The sequence below is a fragment of the Grammomys surdaster genome, unplaced genomic scaffold (genome assembly GCF_004785775.1).
Source record: "Grammomys surdaster isolate TR1022 unplaced genomic scaffold, NIH_TR_1.0 125977, whole genome shotgun sequence".
NCBI classification, from domain to species: domain Eukaryota; kingdom Metazoa; phylum Chordata; class Mammalia; order Rodentia; family Muridae; genus Grammomys; species Grammomys surdaster.
Window position 1 is genome coordinate 261,399 of NW_021620793.1, and position 21,208 is coordinate 282,606.

The window sequence follows — 21,208 nt, forward strand, 5'->3', positions numbered from 1 at the left end:
AGAGAGAGAGAGAGAGAGAGAGAGAGAGAGAGAGAGAGAGAGAGAGACACTATGAGGAAGAGTGGGGCATGAAGATGGGAAGAAAAGGGAAGTCTTTGTGTGTGTGTGTGTCTGCGCACACATGTGCCTCTATGTGTGCGTGTGCGCACTCTCACTAAGGAACTAAACCCAAGACCTCGGCCTAACGAGTGGCACCGCAGCCTTGGAAGGATGTTTTTCAACAGTCACAGTGGTCTTGCTTGTCCTTTGCCCAAACTAAACCAACATTGCTGTGCCCTGCAGCTCTGAGTGGGACCGGCACACATGGCCTCACACCTTCCCTCCTGAAGTCCCCATGTCCCTTCCCACCCTGAGCAGTGTCCACCAACCCCTTCCAACCCTCAGGAAAGGCTCAACAAGCCCCCCAACCAACTCCTGACCCCTAGGGTTCTCCCTACTCCTGATGGCCCCTCCTGCTTGCTCCGTCCCTCGCTCATGTAACCCTGCTGTCCTCCCTGCAGCCCATGACAGACCTGGACACAAAGATCCAAGAAAAGGCTATGAAGGTGGACATGGACATCTGCCGCCGAATCGATATCACGGCCAAGCTGTGCGATGTCGCACAGCAGCGGAACTCGGAAGACGTGTCCAAGATCTTCCAGGTGACCAGGGCCGGCCCCGCTCACCTGACTCCACCCCAAACCTCTTAGAGCACCCTGAGCTCCACCACACCCTGTCAGCTCCTCTTTCCCTCCACATCTCCATCACCCCGATCCTGAGAGTCACACGACTTGGGGATTTGTAGTTATAGCTAAGGAGACTGAGGCCTGGGAGGACAGGCCGAGAAAGGACATGGTAGACCTCCTGGCCCTCCAGGACGTGTTCTCAGGCCCACTCCGAGCCCTTGCTTCTCATGCAGCCTCTTTCTCTGAGATTCCACATCGTTCTCACGGCGAGAGCCCTGACAGTTGGGCACCAGTGGGCAGTTCTGGAGAGGGACAGGGTCCTGTTAATGGAGGGTGCGTGTCATCTCAGAAGTCTTGGGTCACAGTTTGGCTTGTGCTTTAGCCCAGGGCAGTGCAGTGTGTTGTTGCTTTCTGTGTGTGACTCTGGCCACAGTTGGGGGAGGTCAGGGCCTCCCCAGGGCTTTCCCCATCTCATGCTTTCCTGCTGGGGACTGACCTGTCGAGGGAGCTACACAGCCCTCATCTGCACGGGTCTTTTCTGCTTGGAGTGGAGCTTGGTGAACCCCTCCATGCCTCTGCACGTGAGAAGGTTCTGGAAGCATGCAGCTCTTTTGACCTTTGTCAGGATTTCTTGGTCTCTCGGGCTGGCTTTGAGACATCTCAGGTGATGGTGCCATACCTGACCTATCCTTGTTCCAAATCATGGGGCTGCTTTTCTGGTGATGGGCGAGCTGGGCTGGCCCAGTCACCAGGCAGGACTTGGTCCCTGTGTCTGTGTCCTCCACCTGCATGCCTGACACCTCACGCTTCCTGCTAATGCTGCCTGCTTCGTAGAGGACCTATGCAACTCCCCGCGGGGGTGGCTGGTCCCAGCCATACTCCATCCACTCCTCGGGACGGACGGCGGTTCCCTCCCACACTTACCCCCACCCTTCACCCTGGCCAAGCACCCCCGTTACCTTGGTCTCTTCCTTCCCCGTCCAGGTGGTCCCTAAGAAGAAGGATCGTAAGGTGGCTTCGGATGATGACGTCTCCGAGCAGGACGGGGAGGTGAACCGGTTCTCAGACGAGGAGGTCGGCTCCATGAACATCACTGATGAGATGAAGCGCATGTTTAACCAGCTGTGAGTACCCAGGTTGCCCAGCCCAGGGACACGTCAGTGGCTGGGCTGAGATGAGTCATGTGTTCTGAAAGAGTGTGTATGTGTGTGTGTGGGGGGGGGGGGGGGCTGGTGAGATGGCTCAGTGGTTAGGAGCACTGACTGCTCTTCTAGAGGTCATGAGTTCAAATCCCAGCAACCACATGGCAGCTCACAACCATCTACAATGAGATCTGATGCCCTCATATGGGTGTCTGAAGACAGCGACAGTGTACTTACATATAATAAATAAATAACTAAATCTTTAAAAAAAAAAAAGAGTGTGTGTGTGTGTGTGTGTGTGTGTGCTAGTGATCAGTCATGCATGTCATTTCCCAGGCACTATTCACCTTGTTTCTTGGAGTCAGGGTATCTTGAGGAATCAGGGTGTCAGGTTTAGGGCTTGCTGGTTAGGTTAGGTTGGCTGACCATCCAGCCCCAGGGGTCTGCCTGTATTCCTCCCCAGTGTTGGGATTACAAGTGTACACCACCAGACGAGGCTGGCCTTGAACTCACAGACCCACCTGCCTCTGCCTCCTGAGTGCTGGGGTTAAAGGCGTGTGCCACCACCACCTGGCTCACCTGGCCAGTGTGTGTGCTGGGGATTGAACTCCTTGCAAGGCAAGCATTTTGCTCACTAAACTGTATTTCCAGCCCCTAGATTCTTTTTTTTTAATGTATTTGTTTATTTTAAAATTTTATATGTATTTTTTGTTGTTGTATGAATGTTTTGCCGGCATGTATGTCCATTTGCCATGTGTGTATCTGCTTTCTGTGGAGGTCAAAAGAAGACATCAGACCCCCTGGAACGAGTTACAGAAGACTATGAGCCACTGCGTGGGTGCTGGGACTCAAACCTAGGTCTTCTGCAAGAGCAGCCAGTGCTCTTCATTGCCGAGCCATCCAGCCCCTGTTTTATTATTTTTTTAATTTTATGTGTGTGGGTGTTTTGCCTGCATGTTTGTCTGTGGACCATGTGTGTTCCTGGTGCCTGTGGAAGGCAGAAGAGGGCATTCGATCCCCAGGGACTGCAGTTAGAGTCATGAGCCACCACGCAGGTTCCCAGTCCAGCATGGATCCCCTAAGAGAGCAGCCAGTGCCCTTAACCAGAGCCATCCTTCCAACCACTGGAGTTTTGGTTTTGTTTTGTTTTTTCTGCTCTGAGCATGCTTTCTCTGTGTAGGCCTGGCTGTCCTGGAACTCACTCTGTAGACCAGGCTGATTTCAAACTCGGAGAAACGCCTGCCTCTGCCTCCTGGGTGCTGGGATTAAAGTGCACTCACTACCAGCTGTCATCCCCATCACAGGGCTGGATTCGTTGTAAACAGAGAGTTTGGGAAACTTCCTGTTTTAAACCTCATGGTTCATGGCACCATCCATGGCTGGGTATCTAGTGCCTCCTGGATTTGGACTTGTACCATGATCCTTTATTCCTTGCCCAAGAAATGACAAAGGCTGGGCTGTCTCCTCCCTCTTTGTATGTAGAGTCTGCCTGATGACTTCATGTGTCCAGGAAGGGCCAGTGGCATGGTGTCACCTTGGTGGGCTGTTCCCAGCCGTGCATCACAGCCCCCACCCCCACTCCATCTTCCAGTCTCTCTTGGGCTGGTGAGCTGACCCACACAAGGCTCATGGGAAGAATCTTGATAGTCACCAATTGTCCTCCACGAAATGACACTTGGCTCACTCTAGACCTTTGCCAAGCTGACAGGGTTGTTGTTAACCTTTTGAAGGCTTTGCAGAGCCTCAGCCATATGTAACAGAGTTGGGACTCAGACCACAACCTGTCACTCACTAGCACACCCTCCCCAGGAGGTTCTGGCTGAGCGGCAGAGTCTGGCCTGAGTATCCAGGTGACAGCCAGAGGCAGCCGGTTCCAGCCCTTGGAAGCTCTGTGTATGTGCGCAAGTGTGTGCTGTGTGCCTGTGTATGTGTGCTGTGTGTGTGTATGTCTGTGTGTATGTGTGTGCATGCTGTCTGAGTGCAGGTTCAGTGATGTCACATTAGTAGCTTAGACTTTGTCATTGAAAGAAATCAACACATGCCATCCTTCAGGACACCCTAGAGAGAACTGGCGTACCAAAACCCATGAGTCTATCACTCTGGTGGCGCAGTGGCCTTGGCCTACTTGGTGCTCTGTTCTGAACCCTGATCCACTTTTAACTTGAGTACATACGGTACCCCAAGGTGGGATGGGGTGCAGACACCGGGTGAGTCAAGGGCACGGCTGGGAGCCCCATACTCTCAGGCACCTGGACTCTGAGAGTTCAGCTCAGTCCCCGCTGGCAGCGTCTAACGATCAGGCCACCAGCTCCTTGAGCTCTCTACAAGGGAAGCACTTCAGGGCACACAGTAGGGCAAAGCCCAGCCCACAAAAAAAAAAAAATAGCCACCTTCCTACTTGGAATAGATGTCTGTCTTCTGTCAGCTGCCCCACTCACTGCTCCTGCCTGCTAGATCTTGACTTGAGTTAGGTGCTCAGGAAGGAGCAGGGTGGAGTTGGGAGTTCCTCCCCTCAGACCTCCCTTCAGACAGACGGGAGACGAGGCTGGACCTTTGCTATCAATCACACCAAGGACATGCCTTGTCTCTTGGTTCATCTTTCAGCTTGAGTATCCCTCCGTATCTCATGTTCTCATTTCTGCTGACAAGAGGGCATCCCCCAACCCCCACCTCTTTTTTTTTGTTTGTTTGTTTGTTTCTCTGTGTAGCCCTGGCTGTCCTGGAACTCACTCTGTAGACCAGGCTGGCCTCGAACTCAGAAATCTGCCTGCCTCTGCCTCCCAAGTGCTGGGATTAAAGGCGTGCGCCACCACCGCCCGGCTAATTCAGTTTTTTTAGTTCCCACCTGGTATTCCCATGTGCCCATGGCCCAGCCTGGTGGTTACTTCCATCTCCAGCCCACCTCCGCCCCCACCCCCATCCCCGCCCCCACCCCCGCCCCCACCCCCACCCCACTCGCACCCCCAGGCAGCTTTAGTGAGGCCTTTGAATGACACACCCGTGTCAGAACTCTGTTTTGTTTTGATCCGAATCAGTAGCTTGGGCTTCTGACCAAGGCTGAGAGGAGGATTTTCGACTTCCTTCCAAAGTCCCCGGGTGAGGGTGGGAGCTCTTTCCGTTTCTGCTCTCATCCATCTTCCTGTCTGTTTTAGCTAGCCATCCCTCAGTGGTGCTTTCCTTCAGATCTCAGACGCTGGAAAGGAAGTGCAGTCAGTACTGGACTATGCAATGCGCTGATGGATGGACCCAGAGGCTCAGAATCGCCTCTTTCTCCAATAAACCCCTCCACGCTTGTTTCCTGACTCACGGGCGCCACCTATAGGCTACTACAAGAATTGCTATTAGGCAAGGAAACAAGCCTGGCCTATCTCTAGGGGGCGCTCTAGGAAGCCTTTTTTTTTTAAATCAGAAATTCCCTCTGTGTCCCTGTCATTTGGACCCCAACTCATACCTTTGTTGAATGAGGTAGAGCAGAGCTCTAAAAGATCCAGGAAAGAGTGGAGAATGGGGAGGCATAAACAATGGGAGAATCCCCGAATGGAAGTCTGCAGTCCTGTGCCACTGGTGTAAACTCAGAGCTCGAGGGCTGGAGAGATGGCTCAGCGGTTAAGAGAACTGGCTGTTCTTCCAGAGGTCCTGGGTTCAATTCCTAACACACACATGGCTGGTCACAACTGTCTATGACTCTAGTTCCAGGGGATCTGATACCCTCACATACAGAATACAAGTAGGCAGAACACTAAGACACATAAAATAAAAATAAGTCAATCATAAAAAAGATAAAAGAAAGAAAGGAACTCTCAGAGCCTGGCATGGTGGCACAAGCCTGTAATCCCAGGATTTTTTGTGTGTGATTTTTTTGTTGTTGTTGTTTGTTTTGAGACATGGTTCCTCTATCGCCCTGGCTGGCCTAGAACTTGCTATTTAGGCCAGGCTGGCCTGGAACTCTCCAGAGATCCACCTGCCTCTGCCTCCTGAGTGCTGGGATTTAAGGCCTGCACTACCACATCCAGCAAATGGAATAGTTTTTAAGAGGCCCCCAGTTGGAGTAACCTGTGCATCTTGACAACCAGTCCTGGGCAAAATCACATATAGCTACTCTTGTTCCTCCCATTCCAGCCAGCAGGGACGACTCTAAAGTTACTTGGGATTTTAATTTAAATCTAATGTTAGCATATATCCACTCAGAAGGACACCCAGCTTCCCCCAAGTTTCAGTTTGCCGACCTGTGTAATGAAACTAATAAACACACTACCCTCCAGGTTTGAGGCTGGTCCTAATTGGCTTCCAAAGCTGTAGGGAGCCAGCAGGTCTGGGTCAGAGTCCTGCCTCTGCTCCACAGCAGTGGTGGCTTCGGGCAAGCATGTTTCCTCCTGAGCTGTGCTCTCCTCATCTCATCTGCGAGATGGCAGGAGTGTGGCTGCATTTGCCTTGCTCAACATGGTTGGGGGGGAGGACCATTCTTTTGACCAGAAACATGTCTAAAGGACATGCACACTCACAAGCGCTCCCGTGTGTACATGAGTGAACACACACACACACACACACACACACACGAGAGAGAGAGAGAGACAGAGAGAAAGAGAGAGAGAGATTTTGAGGTTGTTTTCAAGAGTTATTCATTTATTTTATGTATATGAGTACACTGTCGCTGTCTTCAGACACACCAGAAGAGGGCATCTGATCCCATTACAGATGGTCGTGAGTCACCTTGTGGTTGCTGGGAATTGAACTCACGACCTCTGGAAGAGCAGTCAGTGCTCTTAACTGATGAGCTATCTCTTCAGCCCCTTTGAGGGGATTAGAAGAAAAAGACTTTATTGATGCGAATGGGTACCTGTGTATATGTCTGTGCCCCGTGTGCATGGAGTGCCTGCGGAGTCCAGGGGAGGCTGTGGGGCCCTGGAACCAGTGTTAACAGTGTTAAGCTGCCGTGTGGGTGCTAGAAACGGTTCTCCAGTTCTCTGCAAGAGCAGTGAGTGTTCTCCATGGCCATCTCTCCAGCCCTCCAGGGATTTTGAGACAAGGTTTTATACCATAGCTCAAGCTGATTAGAACTCACTATATAGCCCAGGCTGGTCTTGAACTTGATCCTCCTGTCTCATGTCCCTGAATTCTGGGGTTGTACCCATGCACCACACCCCTCTTAATCTAAAACTAGGTGTCTAACTGCACAGACACACTTTGTTCTAAAAGACTAAAGCATTGATTCTTTGCCAACCACCCATCTTTTCTGAGATCTCCCATGGCAGCACACTCACTGGGGAGGATGCCCCTTTCTCTCCTCTTACCCCAGGGGCCCGGCTTCTGTTCAGTCATGCCCTCTGATGTCACTCGTAGGCGGGAGACCTTTGACTTTGATGACGACTGTGACAGCCTGACATGGGAAGAGAATGAAGACACACTGCTGCTATGGGAGGACTTTACCAACTGTAACCCAACCATTGACCTGCAGGGCGAGGTGAGCCCAAGCCCTGCCTTCTCCAGGAGTGCCTCTCTCACAGGATCCCTCATGCCTTCCCACACAGCCTCTGATCCCCAGCTAAACTATCCCTCCTGTCTCCCCAGCAAGAAGAAAACTTGGGCAACTTGATCCATGAGACTGAATCCTTCTTCAAGACGAGAGACAAGGAGTACCAGGAGACGATTGGCCAGATCGAGGTAAGCACTCAAGCCAAGGAGGCCGCTGCGGAGTCTCCCAGGGCCCGCATAGATCCTGGGCGCTCATGGAAACGCAGGCTTGCAAAATGGGGGCAAGTCAGGGCCAGGAGTCAGAAGTCTGGCATTGCAAACTTGTTCTTATTAGGGTATTGGTTTCCTAATCTGTAAAGTCAGGCAGTGATTCCTGCCTTCCCTAAAGAGGCTGAGGCAGGAGAGTGCCAATGACAGGTCTACCTGATGCCTAGCATCGTTTGGCATCCCTCAGAAGTCAGCCGTGGTCATCCTTACTTCCTCCTCTGCTATAGGGACCAGATACCCATACAGAAAAGGAAGTCATGTTCAAAGAGGCCAGGCCGCTTGCCCACAGTTTCCCCGTCAGGAGGCAACATTCATGCCAGTGTGCTTGCCCACTGCTATACAAGAGTGAGTGCTCCTCCTGTCTGAGAAGTCCAGAGTCCTCCCTCCTCCCTCCAGGTGTCACAGTACAGGCTCAGAGACATGAACAGTTTCCTTTTCCAGTCCCGTAGCAAGTTCCCCAGAGATGCTGAGTACACGGAAGTCTCCGGAATCAGATAGGGCTTAGCTGGACAGACCTCTCTGGGGTTGCTAAGTAACCATTCCCCCTTTGACCAGAAGCACGTTTAAAGAATATTGACTGGTGTGCAGAGAATAAGGAAGGTTGAGACCACAAGGCGGGGGCTGGATGGCGCCGCCATCAAGGGATAGAGGAGGGCGGTTGCTGCGGGCAGTAACCTGAGGTGGAAGGTCCCCCTCGTCACCTTTATTCGTCATTGATTCGTTCCAGCTGGAGCTGGCCACAGCCAAGAGCGACATGAACCGGCACCTGCATGAGTATATGGAGATGTGCAGCATGAAGCGAGGCCTGGATGTGCAAATGGAGACCTGCCGCCGGCTCATCAAAGGCTCTGCAGACAGGTGCGGCTGTGCGCATGCGCGTGCGCCTGGGGCTTCCACGGTGGATGGGGGCTTAACAGAGACATTCCGGGGCTGCCGCGTGCAGCTTCATTTTTCTGACCCTCTATATTCCCACACATCCGTCCACCCACCCCTCCAAGCCCCCAGCATGAGCATACCTACTATGTGCTAGGTGACTAGTGTGCCTAATCTCACAGAGCTTCTGAAAACACAAAACAAAACAATACCACCGCCACTGATCGGTTCAACAGAGAGTTGTCAAAAGCCCGCTGTGTGCAAGACCGTCTGAGTTAGTGTTCTATTGCTGTGATGAACACTATGGCCGAAACCAAGATGGGGAGGAAAGGGTTTACTTGGCTTACACCGTGGTCCGTTGTTGAGGGAAGTCAGGGAAGGAACCTGGAACCAGGAGATAGTGCAGGGGCCATGCAGGACTGCTGTTTACTGGTTTGCTTCCCGTGGCTCGCACAGCCTGCTTTTGTATACCATCCAGAACCACCCGTCCAGGGGTGGCATCGCCTGCAGTGGGCCGAGGTCTCTCTCACGTCAGTCATTAAGACTACAGGCCAGTCTGATGGAGGCGATTTCTTAACTGAGGTTCCTTCTTCCCAGTTACCTGGGATTTTTAGTGGGCACCACTTTGTGCTCAGACCAGGGATGATGGAAGGTTACAGAATGAAGACATCCTTCCCCCTACACACACACTCTCTCTCTCAAAGAGAAGCCATATACTACAGTTAGCAGTGGCCAGGGCAGAGGTCCCAAGGAACGCCAAGGGCTGTAGGTAGCTCACGGAACCCACAGGGCCTGGGAGAGAGGGTCCCTTTGCCAGGATCTTACGGCAGGAGCCCCTCAGGGTAGATCCCACTAGGTTCTTGCTTTGTTGTTGCCGAGAGTGGGACCCAGAGCCTTGTGCATACTTAGACAAATGTTTTGCTCACCCCAGACCCTTAGGGTAGGTTTTTAACAGGCGTGACCGCCCAGAGCTCCTGGCCCAGGGCTGTTAGGGCCCTCAGGCTGCTCTCTGAAAGTCTCTGGTTTCTTCCACCCTATGCAGGAATTCACCATCCCCCAGCTCCGTGGCCAGCAGTGACTCAGGAAGTACAGACGAGATCCAGGACGACCTGGAGCGGGAGGCCGATGTGGAACCCATGGTCAGCTGATGACCGAGGCCCGACGCTCCTGGTGGTCTTGGTGACGGGAGCCCAGCCTCTTCTCCCCACTGAGCCACGAGGGCTCCTCGACTTGGGCTCCAGTCCTCGACACACAGACTTCTGTCCTCCCTTTTCCGGAGGCCCAGCGGGACCGCTGCTTCCTTCCTTCCTCCACCACCCACCCAAGGAATGGTGCTGTCGATTTTTCTATTGTCCCCTCCCCCCAATACCACAAACGCAGACTTCTGTGCGTCGATGCAGTGCAACTGTGCCTTCTCCCTTAAGCTGAGCCACTTTGAGCTCCAAAGAATTCTTCCTAGCAGGTGTTTTTTATACAAAACTCTAAGGTGAGGGTGGGGCCTGGGGCGTGGTTTCTTTTGGTTTTCTCCCTCCCACCTGCTCCTCTGATTGGACATGAGCTTTGCTCCCTCCCTCTGTCCCAAGATGACTTGCGGGGGATCTGCCTTCCCGAGGAAGGAGACTACCTCCAGATCTGAGTGAGGAGACGTCCTTGATACGTTCTCGTCCAGTAATAGAGCGGTGGATGGAAGGGGAGGGAGGGAAGACCAATTTTTTCCCCCTTCTTTTGGATCTAGTGGCGATGTGTCGGGGAAAGGCACTGTGGGGGAAGGAAGAGCCTCACTGTGTTTAAACTATGCAAAAAACAAACAAACAAAAAAACAAACAAAAAACTAAAAGCAGCTTGCCTTATATCATTGGGGAAGGCAGGCCCTCTCTCAGACTTCTGGGAACTGGGAGGGAGGCCAAGGTTAGCATGAGACCCTCATAGCCTCTGAGGGTGAGCGGTGGATTTGGGGGTGATCCGAGTCAGATCGCTAGCGAGGCCTGCTTGCATTCTGCAAGTTGGCCCACTGGACTGTTGGCTTTCTTGGGGACCTCTGTGGGGTGGGGTGGGAGGGGTGGTGGTCTTTTATTCTCCTGATGACTTGATGTTCTTTCCCGCCTCTCCGATCACCTGCCAGGTTCCACGGTTGTAATTTCTCTGTGAGAAAGTGTGAACGGGCCAGGCCTGGTACCTACTCTGACCTCCACGGCACCGTCTTGGTCCCCTTGTCCCTCTGGCTGGGGAAAGAAAAGCCTTGTGAGGGAAGGGGGGCAGGTGGCGAGGCTGCTGGCAGGCTGGAGGAGAGAAACCTCAAGTGAGGTCCGTCCTCATTCCTATGTGCTTTCCACACCCATCTGGCTGGACGCTGAGCCAGTGATTTCCCAAGGCTCCACGGGGCCTGAGTTAAGGGGCCATAAGATAGAGCATCCGTCTAGTCTCAGCCGACGACTCGCCTAGCAACGATAGGTTTTGGTTTTCTTTCCTTATTTTTGTGTCCACTCTAGTGGTTTTGATGTCCTGTGTTGTTTTTATTGACCCAGCGGCTCCCCCTGGAGGTCAAAGGGACAAAATGTCCCCAGGGATCAGAACCCATGGCCCTCTGAGGCCTGTGTGGTAAAAGGCAGAGAACTCTGGAGCCGGTAGTGGTACCTGATCCTCCTCTGCATCCTTCTGTTTCTCTCTGAGTGGTTCCATCATCTGTTTTGCATTTAGAACCAGTGTATATAGTAGGCTTATGTATGGACAGAGAGGAGAGAGAATGTGTTTGTTGGTGACTAATTTATCAGAATTTGGTGGCCTTTCTCAAGTCTGTTTTCCATGGTGCGGGAAGGGGTTTTCCATTGGTCCCTGTGCAGGACCAGTGTGTCCCTGTCTGCAAGAATTCATGTATCATCTCTTGATGGGCAAATAGTCCCTTCTGGCAGGTACTTGGAGGGACAATGGTTTGTGAAGAGACATAGCCCCTGTCCTCACCATCCTCCTCCCCTTTCTCACCAACTCTTCTTTTAAAGGTTACAGGGTTCACACGCTTCTGAATATTATTATTGTGTATTATTGATATTATTGTTTTTTTTTTATTTTAACCAAAGGGTATCCGAGTCAGATGGGCCCGGACCTTAGCTGCTGTAAAGATTTCCGTTTCTATGAGGGCAGAAAGGTGGTTGCCTTTATGGGTTTCCTCAGCTGAGGCTGGGGAAGGTGTCCATCCAGTGGTAAAGCGGTAGGTAGAACCTGGGAGGCGGGCTGGCAGAATAGAAGCCGGCCCTGAATCGTTCTTCAAGGTGGTGGTGGGCTGACACATATCTCTAGAGTTAAGACAGTAAGCAACAGTATAAACATTCAGGGTGATGGATGTTACTGTGTAAGTCGCTGTTCTGTTATTTTACTTTCCCAACTGTATACATAGGTCGTTTGCCTGGTGTGTATGAGAAAGGCAGGCTCCTGTGGGCTCCCTCCTGCCGACTTTCAAAGTCTGCTTTCCCCTGGGGGGGTGAGGCTCTGAGGCAGGAGGATGAGTGGAGAGGAGCAAAGGTGTGGTAGACATGTGTCCTGGCTAGGTCTGGGCTCTGGGCCTGGCCTCCTCTTTGTGTTTGTTTGGTTGGTTTGTTCGTTTCTTAGTTTGTTGCCAGTGGGTCCTCTTTGTGCCCTCATTGTGAGCCCACAGCTTGCCCAGAAAGACCCCACCACTCACTGGGGGAGCACCTGCCCAGTGTGGACGAACTTGTCCGTCCTTGTAATAAACATGTACATACTTCCTCTTGACTTTTCTATTTCTGAGCCCAGTGTCATATTGACACTGGTGGCTCAGGGCTTCTCAGATGGGCTCCCTGTATTGCCCCTGGTCATGCTCCTAGTTTGGGGGTCACATACAGAGGCAGAGCCGGGAGACGGCATCCGTTCAGGTCCCTGGTTGGTCATGAAACACACACACATACACTCACACACATGCACACACACACACACTCTACTAAGACTCCAAAGGAGATAGGGAAGAGGTACGACTCTCCGTGGCAGTATGTATGGAAGGCGTGTCCACTTTGGACTCTGTTCTGGGGGTAGAACTCAGATGTCCTATGGAGAGTCAAACCACTTTGACTTTAGGGCGGGAGGAGAGGGGATGGGCTAAGGGATAACATAGGGTGTAACTTAAGCTAAATGTGTTCTATTTATAAACCAAGAGACTGTATTTTTATGAAAGGAAAAGGTTTTTAATCTAGGGTAGGTAGTCATGGTGGCCCAGCATTTGGCTGTGGATGAGATGCCACCATGTTCATTGACTCCGGTGTGCAATCAGTCATCAGTGATCTCTCTCCTGGGCTCACCTTCCACCATCACTGAACGTCCGCACACAGCTGGGGTGGGAGTGTGGTGTCCTTCCTCCCCATCCCTCAGCTCCTTAGAAGTCTTGGAAGGGAAGTGGGGTGGGGAGGGCGGGTGGACTGCAGAAAAGTGAGGTGGGGGAGAGGTGCTTCAGAGGTAGGTTCTAATTAGTCACCTCATCTCCCTTCTGGCAAGACCTGCTCCCATTCAGCTATGTGGGGAGAGTAGGAGGGAAGTTGTGGGGTTGGGGAACACAGGACTTCTTAGGAGCTTAGGGACTTACTATGCCTGAAGTTGTCAGGCAGCTGGAGCAGGCACAGAAGGGACCCAGGATACTCAGAGCTCAGCCCTGTCTGTGTGTACTCCAGGCCAAGGTCGAGCTTGGTTTTGGACGAAGGACCAGGACACTGGAGGGTTTCCTCAGACCTGGGTCCTCCCTCTGGGACTGACCTAGTGGGAGGAGTGGGGAGAGGTCTGGGCAAAGCCATCCACTCTCTCTGGGAGGGGATTTCCAGGCTCAGTGTGGGCTGTGTGAGTCTCAGGCAAACTCCTCACCTTTCCAGTTCCTTCCCAAGCTCTCAAAGAGATGTGGTGAATTCCCCACCGTGACATGACCCCTTTCCGCACACCATAGCATCTACCTGGTTTTTAGTCCCACCCTATCCACCATTGCTGTGTCTGTCAGCTGGGTCTGAAAATCACCGGGAGGGGTTTGTACTCATAAAAGACTACTGACCCTACCAGAAACCCAACCTGTTTACTGTACTGTTGTAAATACTGTGCCCTTTATATCCTGTATATTGGCTTCTTTGGAATAAAGTAAAATGTCTTCGAACATATGCTGTACGCACGCTTCTTTGTGTCCTGGTGCTTGTGGGAGGGATAAGAAGACTAAAGCAAACTTATTAACCAATCAGTGATAAGATAGGGAACCTACCGATTTGCATCTCACAGTAAGATCTTCCAGGTGACTCACACCTTTAATCCTAGCACCCGGAAGGCAGAGCTCTGTAAGTTCAAGGACAGCTTGGTCTACAAAGTGAGTCCCAGGACAGCTAGAAACCCTGTCTTGAGAAACTAAGTAACAACAAAAAAACAAACAAAAAACCTCTCAGAAGGAAATAAGGCATGAGGGATTCGACAGAAGAGGTCCAGTGAGAGCCCAGGCTAACTGGCACTGCCTGGTCTGAAGATGAGGTCACGCCAGCTCCAAAGCCTCCGTTCACAGACCTCTTCAGAATGTCTACAAGAAGCACCTGCTGAATTTCATACTGTTAGAGTTACTCTTAGCAAAGGGCCACATTCCAAGATGCCGTCCCTCCACTGTGAACTGCCTTTTCCAAGGCTGGAGAGAAACCACCACTTGGTCAGATTTATGTAGCACCCCTTTCCTAGTCAGATCTCCCAGAGTGTCTTAAATGGCGTAATCGGCAGGAAACGGAGAAGACCAGGGTGACGGGTGTTCAAGGCGGATATTATCGTCCTGTTTTACAGAAGAGGAAACTAAGGTCCATAGAGCCCGATTGGATAGTTCTATGTCAGCTTGACATAAGCTGGTGGCATCTGAAAGGAGGGAATCAAAAATTGAGACAATGCCTGACAAGATGAGGCTGTGGGCAAGCCTGTAGGGCATTTCCTGTTCTTCCTTTTTCTATTGTATTTATTATTGTTACTAGTGTTGTTATTATTAGTATTATTGTCATTGTTTTAGTTTATTCGAGACAAGTCTTCTCTGAATAGACTGGAACTTACTCTGTAGACCAGGCTAGCCTCAAACTCAGAGATCTGCCTGCATCTACCTCCCAAGTACTGGATGTAAAGGCGTGTGCCATCACTGCCCGGCTACGTGGGCATTTTCTTAATTAGTGATTGATGTGGGAGGGCCCAGGCCATTCTAGGTGGTCCAACCCCTGGACTGGCAGTCCACCAGCAAGGCTGAGCAAGCCAGTAAGCAGCATCCCTCCATGGCTTCTGCATCAGCCTCTGCCTGCAGGTTCCTGCCTCAGTGATGAGCTGAGAGTTTGCACATGTAAACCCTTCACTCCCCACATGCTTTTTGGTCATGGTGTTTTGAGGAGAATTTGCCCAGCGTGGTATCAAACTAGAATGGACAGAAGGGGCCCCAAAGTAAAGGCCTTGGTTACATTGTCAGAGACAGAAACACACTGAAGTGAGGCTGTGGTGGCGCAGGCCTTTAATTCCAGCACTCTGGAGGTAGATGGGCCGGTAGATCTTTGTATATTCAAGACGGGCCTGGTCTATAGAGCGAGTTCCAGGACAGCCAAGGCTACACAGAGAAAATCTCTCTGGAAAAGTAAAACCAAACCAACACCCCCCCCCAAAAAAAAATTATAATAATAAAACCCAAAAAGAGCCGTCAGTGATGGCACGAGCCTTTAATCCCAGCACTTGGGAGGCAGAGGCAGTCGGATTTCTGAGTTCCAGGCCAGCCTGGTCTACAGAGTGAGTTCCAGGACAGCCAGGGCTACAAAGAGAAACCCTGTCTCGAAAAACAAAACAAAACAAAACAAACAAAACAAAACAAAACAAAACAAAACAAAAAAACCCAAACAGAATAAAGTAAGAAACCTCACACCAGCATCTGAGGACTACAGCGGTTTCCTCAGGCATCATCCTAAGAGAGGCTTCAGAAGCTGTTTTAATAGGTTCGACTATTCATCAAACAACATCTCATGCAGACAACTGAAAACTTTATCTAGGGGTAGAAGAACAGAGGGACAGAGACAGGAACAACTGGTTTTTGTGGCTAGAGGCTTTTAAGAAAAGGAAGAAAGAAAATTAAAACGGAGAGCGCTAAGTTCAGGCCCGCTAGGGTTTTATCTCGTACTGATTCCAATCTGGAAGGAAGCAGGCCCAGGCAGCTGGCTTGGCCCTGAGCCAGACTGGGAGGCAGAGGGCAGATCAGGCTCCATCCAGGGTGGCAGCCCCCGGGGTGGCGGCGGGGATCTGGCCTTTGTGTGGCCCTGCGGCCCGGGGGGAGTGGAGACCCGCAGATGCCAGCCTTCCAGCCGCCAAGGGCCGGGGACCCAGGCAGCACCTGTCGCGTCGACCTGGTCCCCCGGCCCGGTCTACCATTGAGGACGTGCTCCGTGCAGGATCTGTCATTGGCTCGCGCAACTCTCCAGCCTGCCTAAGAAGGCTGCAACTTGCCTGTCCTGCAGATTGTCCCGGAGGCTTTCATGCTTGACTCTGATTGGTCAGTGAGGCTCACGCCTCTCTCCTTGGGTCATACCATAAGGAGAGGAGGCAAGGAGACAAGGAGAAGATAGCATCATTTCGGGGCTTTTCTGCCGCGTTCTTTTGACCCGAAGTCCACGGTAGCCTTTTTAATGCTAGTAAAGCTGATATTTATTGACAGGAGGGGGGGTACACGCACAGGGACCCCGAAGCAAGTGGACCGGGCGATACTGCTCCTCCCTCAGAGGTGGTGCACTCCGGGCTTGCCTAGTCCAGCCTTGCAGGGCTGACTCCGATCTTCCCACAGCCGCGCCAGACTCTTAGATTCTCCGTGATGGTGCTGCTGCCGTCCCTGCGCCGATCCTTGCGGTCCCACGCCTGGAGGAGTGCTGGGTGAGTGAACCCTCTGCTGCCGGAGCCCTGAGAGCCGTGGGCAAATCCCATTCTGCTGCAACCACCCTCTCTAGGGTCCCCATGGCTCCCCTAAGCGTGGGGTCGCGTCCTGAAGAGCCACTTTCCCATGGAAACCCTGTGGCTCCCTACCGGGTCTCTCTAGAGCAGTGATTCACAACCTTTCTAATGATGCGACCCTTTAATACAGTTTCTCATGGTATGGTGACCTCCCAACCGTAAAATTATGCCACTTCATAACCGTGTTTTACTACTGTTATGAATCGTAATGTAAATATTTAATATGCAGAATAGCTGATATACGACTCCTGTGAAAGGGTCGCTCGGGGTGGCGACCTACAGGTTGAGACCCACTGTCCTAGATGGTCAGTTTTCCTTAGCCAAGAAACCCCTGGGTAGGGTGTGGCGCCCAGACTTGTGGCCACGCCCCCTTCCTTCACTCCTCTTCCTCCTAAGGCTGGATAGTCCAAATGTGCTGATTCTCCCAGTTCCTGGACGTTCCTGTGTTCACGCTCCGGAGCCTCCCGACACTCCCAGGGACCTCTCTATTCCCACACTCTTTCTGTTCAATATTGGGCTTTTCTTTTACGGCGGGTGCCATAATGACTTTTATAACTTGTGAGGCAGCTCTGCGTGGCATGGGACTTATTTTGAGATTTATGTAAGTTCATTCAGACAAATTCCTTAATAAAGCACCCCAGAGGCAGAGGCAGACAGATCACTGAGTTCAAGGCCAGCTTGGTCTACAGAGCAAGTTCTAGGAGGGTCCGGCGAGAAACTCTGACTCAAAAACAAACAAACAAACAAACAAACAAACACAAATGTTTTTTAGCACCTGGAAGGCAAGAGGCAGGCTGTGCTCTGAGGGTTCAAGGCCAGGCCAGCTTGGTCTGTGTAGTGAGTGCAAGACTGGCCAGGGTTACATGAGAGACTCTGTCTCCAAAGAAGTGTCTGGTTTCCACTGTATGGACTGCCACTTTGGTTCAGACATCTCTCTGAGGTGTAGACACAGTCCTTATAAGTAATGAAGAAACTAGCCAGCTCTGAGGCAGAGAGCTGCTTGCTGTTCAGCCAGAACCCTGGTCCCCTCAGTGATGTGTTCCAATATCCTGCCCCAGTGGGACTCACAGCCTGTTTGGTGTGGGTATTATTCCCCGTTTCTTTCTTCCTTCCTTCCTTCCTTCCTTCCTTCCTTCCTTCCTTCCTTCCTTTCTTTCTTTCTTTCTTTCTTTCTTTTCTTTCTTTTGTTTTTTTTTTGGTTTTTCGAGACAGGGTTTCTCTGTATAGCCCTGGCTGTCCTGGAACTCACTCTGTAGACCAGGCTGGCCTTGAACTCAGAAATCCACCTGCCTCTGCCTCCCAAGTGCTGGGATTAAAGGCGTGCGCCACCACTGCCCGGCTATTCCCGTTTCTGTTTACCTTCCTTGTACAGTTTACACAGCCCCCTGCACCCCTACTTTGGTTACTATTTGCCTGCTCTGTGGCCTGTGACCCACCGTGTCTACCTCCACTATGACCTTTTTGGTTAATCAGTGACCCTTTCCCTGCCCCCATGGGATGGCATGGGTGAGTTTCAACCCTTCCACGTGTTGTGCGAAGCTCTTAGGATTGGAGAGAGGACCGGGGGATGGGAGGAGTGTGCTCCTCTTGCAGACTGAGCCTGCAGCTCTTCAGTTTCTTCCTGCTCTGAGACCACCCACTGCAGACCCCGGATGGAGGGCTCAGATAGGCAGAGCCTTCTAATGGATTCTCAAGTTTACCTTGTTCCTCTCTGGGTGTCAGTGTGCTACAGGGTGTACTGCAGTCAAGGGGATCTGGGTAGGGGTGGAGTATGATCAGTGAGTGGAACTCTGGGCTCCAGGGAGTTTTCAGCTTAACTGGAGAGAAAGGCGTAGACCCAAGCACCCCGTCTTCTCTTGTGGAAAGCAGTCCGTGTTATGAAATAGTTTGGAATAGCAAGATCATGTAGCTAGCTAATGAGTAGAGGGACCTCACGCTGAGCCTAGGATCTTGTTCTGGGCAGCCTCTGCCCGTTGAGGTAGATGTAACTGCAGTTACAGTTGGTCTGGATCCAGATCCCCGCCCCTCAGTGTGTGGCCCCCTGAACTGGTGAGAAGAAGATTTTGCAAGCAGTTCTCTGGGCTTTGGCTAGCTGGTTTTTGTACGGCTGACCTGGCAGGGAGCCCAGAGAGGTTTCTCAACATCAGTGGCATTCAGCAGTGTTCGTTCATCTTTGGGGCAGGTCTGCAAGATGCTTAGGAGAGCTTCCAGCCTGTGCCTCTGGTCCCCGTGGCTTCTTCAGTCACGACTCACAGTATCTCCAGATAGATGTCTTCTCCTCACTGGCTGAGAGACAACCCTAGGGCTGCTGGGGTTATTTGGTCCCTCGTTCTTTTTAAGGCTTATTTATTTATTTTTAGAAAAAGGGTTTCTCTATTCAGCCCTGGCTGTCCTGGCCTCATCTCCCTGCCTCTGGGATTAAAGATATGCGCCATCTTCACAGACCCTGTTTAGTTTTTCTTTTTCAAGACAGGGTTTCCCTGTGTAGCCTGGGCTGTCCTGGAGCTTCTTTCACAGACCAGGCTGGCCTTGAACTCACAGATCCACCTGCCTCTGCCTCCCAAGCACTAGGACTAAAGGCGTGTGCCACCAAACCTGGCTTCATCTTGTATGTTCTTTTTTTTTGGTTTTTCGAGACAGGGTTTCTCTGTGTAGCCCTGGCTGTCCTGGAACTCACTCTGTAGACCAGGCTGGCCTCGAACTCAGAAATCTGCCTGCCTTTGCCTCCCTAGTGCTGGGATTAAAGGCGTGTGCCACCACTGCCCGGCTAATTTTAGTTTCAATAATGAAGGTAATTTGGCATTTCACCAACTGTGAATTCTGAACTCCCCACAAGTTATGCTTTACTGGCTCTGTCAGCCTGGGCAACCTGGGACGGACCGACCCCCGATGGCATGGCTTCCCAGCTCCCTAGGGAAGATGACTTGACAAGAATTGGTGTGTCTGAGTTATATTTGAAATACAGACTTGCACAACATTTTGTGAATCTCTTGATTTCCGTAACTGAGCGTGTGAATGGTGTATGTGGGCATGTGTGCACACAGCTGGCATTCCCACGAGTGTAGGTGTGTGTGTGTGTGTATGTGTGTATGTGTGCGCCACAGCACACGTGGAGGTCAGAGATAGACAACCTTGGGTACGGGTCATCTCCTTCCACCTTGTTTGTGACACAATTTCGTATATATTTTTGTTGTTAGCTACCAGGGAGGCCAGGTCAGCTGGTCAGTACATTTCCTGCTGGGTTTGTTCGTGTGTGCTGTTGTACCCAGCTTTATGTAGGCTCTGGGGATTCAAACTTGGGTCTTCCTGCTTGTATGCCAAGCACTTTTTCACTGAGCTGTCTCCCTGACTCTCAGAAATATTCAATTAAAAAGTTGGCTTTTAGGCCGGAGAGATGGCTCGGGTGTTAAGAGCTCTTGCTTGCAGCTCTTCTGGGAGACCTAAGTTCAGTTCCCAGCACTGATGTTGGATAACTCAGACCTCCTGCTCCAGAGGGTCAGTAAGCTCTTCTGATCTCTGCAGGCATTGTACCCATGTGTGCAAACTATACACCACACACACACACACACACACAGAGAGAGAGAGAGAGAGAGAGAGAGAGAGAGAGAGAGAGAGAGAGAGAGAGAGAGAGAGAGAGAGAGAGAGAGAGGCTCAAACACATACACATATACACACATGCGGGCCGGGCAGTGGTGGCACACGCCTTTAATCCCAGCACTAGGGAGGCAGAGGCAGGCAGATTTCTGAGTTCGAGACCAGCCTGGTCTACAGAGTGAGTTCCAGGACAGCCAGAACTATACAGAGAAACCCTGTTTCAAAAAACAAAAAACACATATACACATGTACATAGACCACACATAATTTTTTTTTTTTTTTTTGGTTTTTTGAGACAGGGTTTCTCTCTGTAGCCTAGGCTGGCCTTGAACTCAGAAATCTGCCTGCCTCTGCCTCTCAAGTGCTGGGATTAAAGGCGTGCGCCACCACTGCCCAGCATAGACCACACATAATTAAAAATAAGCTTTTTTTTTAAATTGATTTTGTTGGATAGAGGTGGCACAAGCCTTTAATCCCAGCACTCAGAAGGCAGAAGTGGAAGGATCTCTATGAGTTCAAAGCCAGCCTGATCTACAGAATGAGTTCTAGGACATCCAGAGTTACATAATGAGGCCCTATCTCAAAAAAACATAAATAAATAAATAAATAAATAAATAAATAATTGTTTTGTGCATTGAGAATACAGCCCAGTGGTTGAGCATTTGTCTGGCAGCAAAACAACCCACACCTGACTTCATATAAACTATACATGGAATATATCTGCATTTTCTCTCTTGACTGGGGTGCCATGCCCAAGGTTATGTGAATGCAATATTTTAAAATCTGAAAAGATATGAAATCCAAAAAGACCCACGCTTTTAGGTCTCAAGCTTGTAGGTAAAAGCTGCGTAAGCTGAAGTTTCCTCTTCATGGGCTGTCATACCTTACTGAATGTCCCCAGGACGTGGAGCTGTGACTGACACCTGCTAACTCTGTGCAAACTGAGTAAATGAGTGTGAACTTGCCAGCAAGCCCTTCCTTGCTAGGAGACATTTTATCATCGAATTACCTTTTAGTGGGGACTGGAGAGATGGCTCAGCAGTTAAGAGCACCGACTGCTCTTCCAGAGGTCCTGGGTTCAATTCCTAGCAACCACATGGTGGCTCACAACCATCTGTAATCGGATCTAGTGCCCTCTTCTGGTGTGTCTGAAGACAGTGACAGTGCACTCATACACTTTAAATAAATCTTCTTCTTCTTCTTCTTTTTTTTTTTTTTTTT

At 51.1% G+C, this 21,208-nt stretch overlaps 2 protein-coding genes across 2 annotated transcripts in view; both read left to right on the forward strand.

The window, feature by feature from the left end:
• Nucleotides 1-10,445, forward strand: part of Iffo2 (intermediate filament family orphan 2) — a 41,991-nt gene extending 31,546 nt beyond the window's left edge. The window contains exons 4-9 of the mRNA XM_028753976.1: nucleotides 501-641; nucleotides 1,650-1,789; nucleotides 7,148-7,268; nucleotides 7,376-7,468; nucleotides 8,274-8,404; nucleotides 9,462-10,445. Of these exons, the coding sequence (XP_028609809.1) occupies nucleotides 501-641; nucleotides 1,650-1,789; nucleotides 7,148-7,268; nucleotides 7,376-7,468; nucleotides 8,274-8,404; nucleotides 9,462-9,567 (732 nt within the window). The 3' untranslated portion in view covers nucleotides 9,568-10,445. The remainder of the gene's footprint in view (nucleotides 1-500; nucleotides 642-1,649; nucleotides 1,790-7,147; nucleotides 7,269-7,375; nucleotides 7,469-8,273; nucleotides 8,405-9,461) is intronic.
• Nucleotides 10,446-16,187: 5,742 nt separating this feature from the next.
• Aldh4a1 (aldehyde dehydrogenase 4 family member A1) overlaps nucleotides 16,188-21,208 on the forward strand; it is a 25,921-nt gene continuing 20,900 nt past the window's right edge. Inside the window, exon 1 of the mRNA XM_028753983.1 lies at nucleotides 16,188-16,315. Coding sequence (XP_028609816.1) covers nucleotides 16,257-16,315 — 59 coding nt within the window. The 5' untranslated portion in view covers nucleotides 16,188-16,256. The remainder of the gene's footprint in view (nucleotides 16,316-21,208) is intronic.